The sequence below is a fragment of the Perkinsus marinus genome (assembly GCF_000006405.1).
Source record: "Perkinsus marinus ATCC 50983 genomic scaffold scf_1104296928220, whole genome shotgun sequence".
Classification (NCBI taxonomy): Eukaryota; Perkinsozoa; order Perkinsida; family Perkinsidae; genus Perkinsus; species Perkinsus marinus.
The window spans coordinates 1-1,746 of record NW_003216897.1 but is presented as its reverse complement, the minus strand read 5'-3'; the positions used below and the strand labels follow the sequence as shown (position 1 = coordinate 1,746).

Here is a 1,746-nt window from a genome sequence, read left to right as displayed (position 1 = left end):
GTCCTTCGTGAGAAGCTCCATGCCGGCACGGTTGGAAGGTGTACTTAAAATTGAGTTCCACCAACCGACAAATCTCCAGCCAAGCACTCCCATACTCGACGATCTCAAACTACTTGGTGGGATAGGGGGTATGTTTCCACCTTTACTCATCTCCATTGTGAGTTGATTCCCATGGAGCCATACGTCCTGCAAATACGATATAGCTGTACGGCACTGTTGCATGTCCTGCATTTGAACCTACAGCTTCACAACTACACCAAGCTGAAACACGTTAAGTGGCCGCTTACCAGGGCAGTGTGTCTAGCCTTAAACATGATCTTCACTCTCACGACATTGCCGTATACGGCAAATAGCGCTGCCAGATCATCAGGTCTCGTCTCTTGCTCATTAAGTCCGTGAACGATCACAACCGGAGCCGCCCCTGAGCGAGCAGAAGTATGGCACATATTACACTTCAAGTTTTATCTACCAGCAGCGGTTGGGGTTCCAAAACCACCACCTGCTGACAAACCACCACCCGCCCCACCCATACTGGCCTGGAGTGCCGCCGCCGCAGCTGCCATCGCTGCTGAGGGATTCTGAGGTCAGAACGCGTTATTGAGAAGGCCCTTACACGTTGCTATCCCACCTGGAGATTAGCTTGGGACAGAGCATTCATGGCCTGGACGTAGTTGAAGTTGGCCATGAGGTTGGCAGGAGACTGGCCTCCTGCAGCTCCACCGAGCATTTGCTGCTGGTGAAGAGGTGTGAGACCGGAGCCACCGTCCATACCACCGGCTGAAAGCGACGCACGCATACAAGAGTGGAAGGAATATGCAACACTCACGAAGCAAGCTCGGATTTGTGAAGTCCCAACTCCTTTCATTATTATGTTTGACCTCCAGTTGAGGCAGCGAGGAGTACTGTACTTTGATCGTGTTGCAGCCAGCGTAAATGTTCTGACCATCCAGCTGCTCTTTAGCTACGTCTGCGAATGAACAACAAAAGATAACCTATTGATCGTTAACCCAAATTGACTCTTACTGGCTGTGTCCACATCAGCGAGTTGCACGAGCGCTTGGACTGCATTGCCGCGGTTAAATACAATGACCTTCTCCAATCCACCAAACTTATTCATTACCTGAAAGGGAAGGGCCAACGCATGAAGGTAAGGCAACACGGCAGAGGCGAGTGAGGCGGTTGGCCAGCATCATCGACTTACTTGAGATATGACGTCAACGGTGACGGGGTATACCAAGTTGGTTATGGTGAATAGGAGGATGCGGTTCGGCGGGTTAGAATCGGGATCCTGGAACAACGTTGGGAAACATGAAACGAAATTGCTCATGAAGTGGTACCCTTCTGGCTGTGATCTCTGACCTGCCCGAGAAGGCGAATTCCAATCTGTGGCCAGTGATAAGAAGCGGGTTCGCGTTATAGTAGGTGTAACACTTGATAGCAGAAGACTCGTCCTGTGCAAATGCTGTGCCTAATGCTGCGGGGAGGTTGACGAAGGCCCACCTCAAACTCGATGAATCCGTGCCTCTTATCTCTGAGCAACAATATGTTGACCACACGTCCAAACGTGAGGCAATAAGCGATAATATCTTGCTCAGTCACCGACTCCGGGACGTTACGTACATATAAAACCTGAAGGATCGGTAACTAGAGACACTATAGGGCTGAGGGTACCTTCGAAGGTTGATGTGCCGGCTGAGATGGGGAGTTGCCATCCTGAAAGAGCAGCAACGTAATAAGCACAGCTAC

At 50.7% G+C, this 1,746-nt stretch overlaps 1 protein-coding gene across 1 annotated transcript; it reads right to left on the bottom strand.

Annotated features, from left to right (window-relative positions):
- Positions 1-140: 140 nt before the first annotated feature.
- On the bottom strand, positions 141-1,714 carry Pmar_PMAR026703 (polypyrimidine tract binding protein, putative; the record flags this gene model as incomplete). Its single annotated transcript, XM_002788384.1, has 10 exons — positions 141-237; positions 288-421; positions 470-578; positions 629-777; positions 827-967; positions 1,024-1,120; positions 1,202-1,288; positions 1,338-1,451; positions 1,501-1,629; positions 1,672-1,714. Coding segments are annotated over 10 exons (1,099 nt in total), but the record flags the coding sequence as incomplete, so codon positions are not given.
- Between the last annotated feature and the right edge of the window lie 32 nt (positions 1,715-1,746).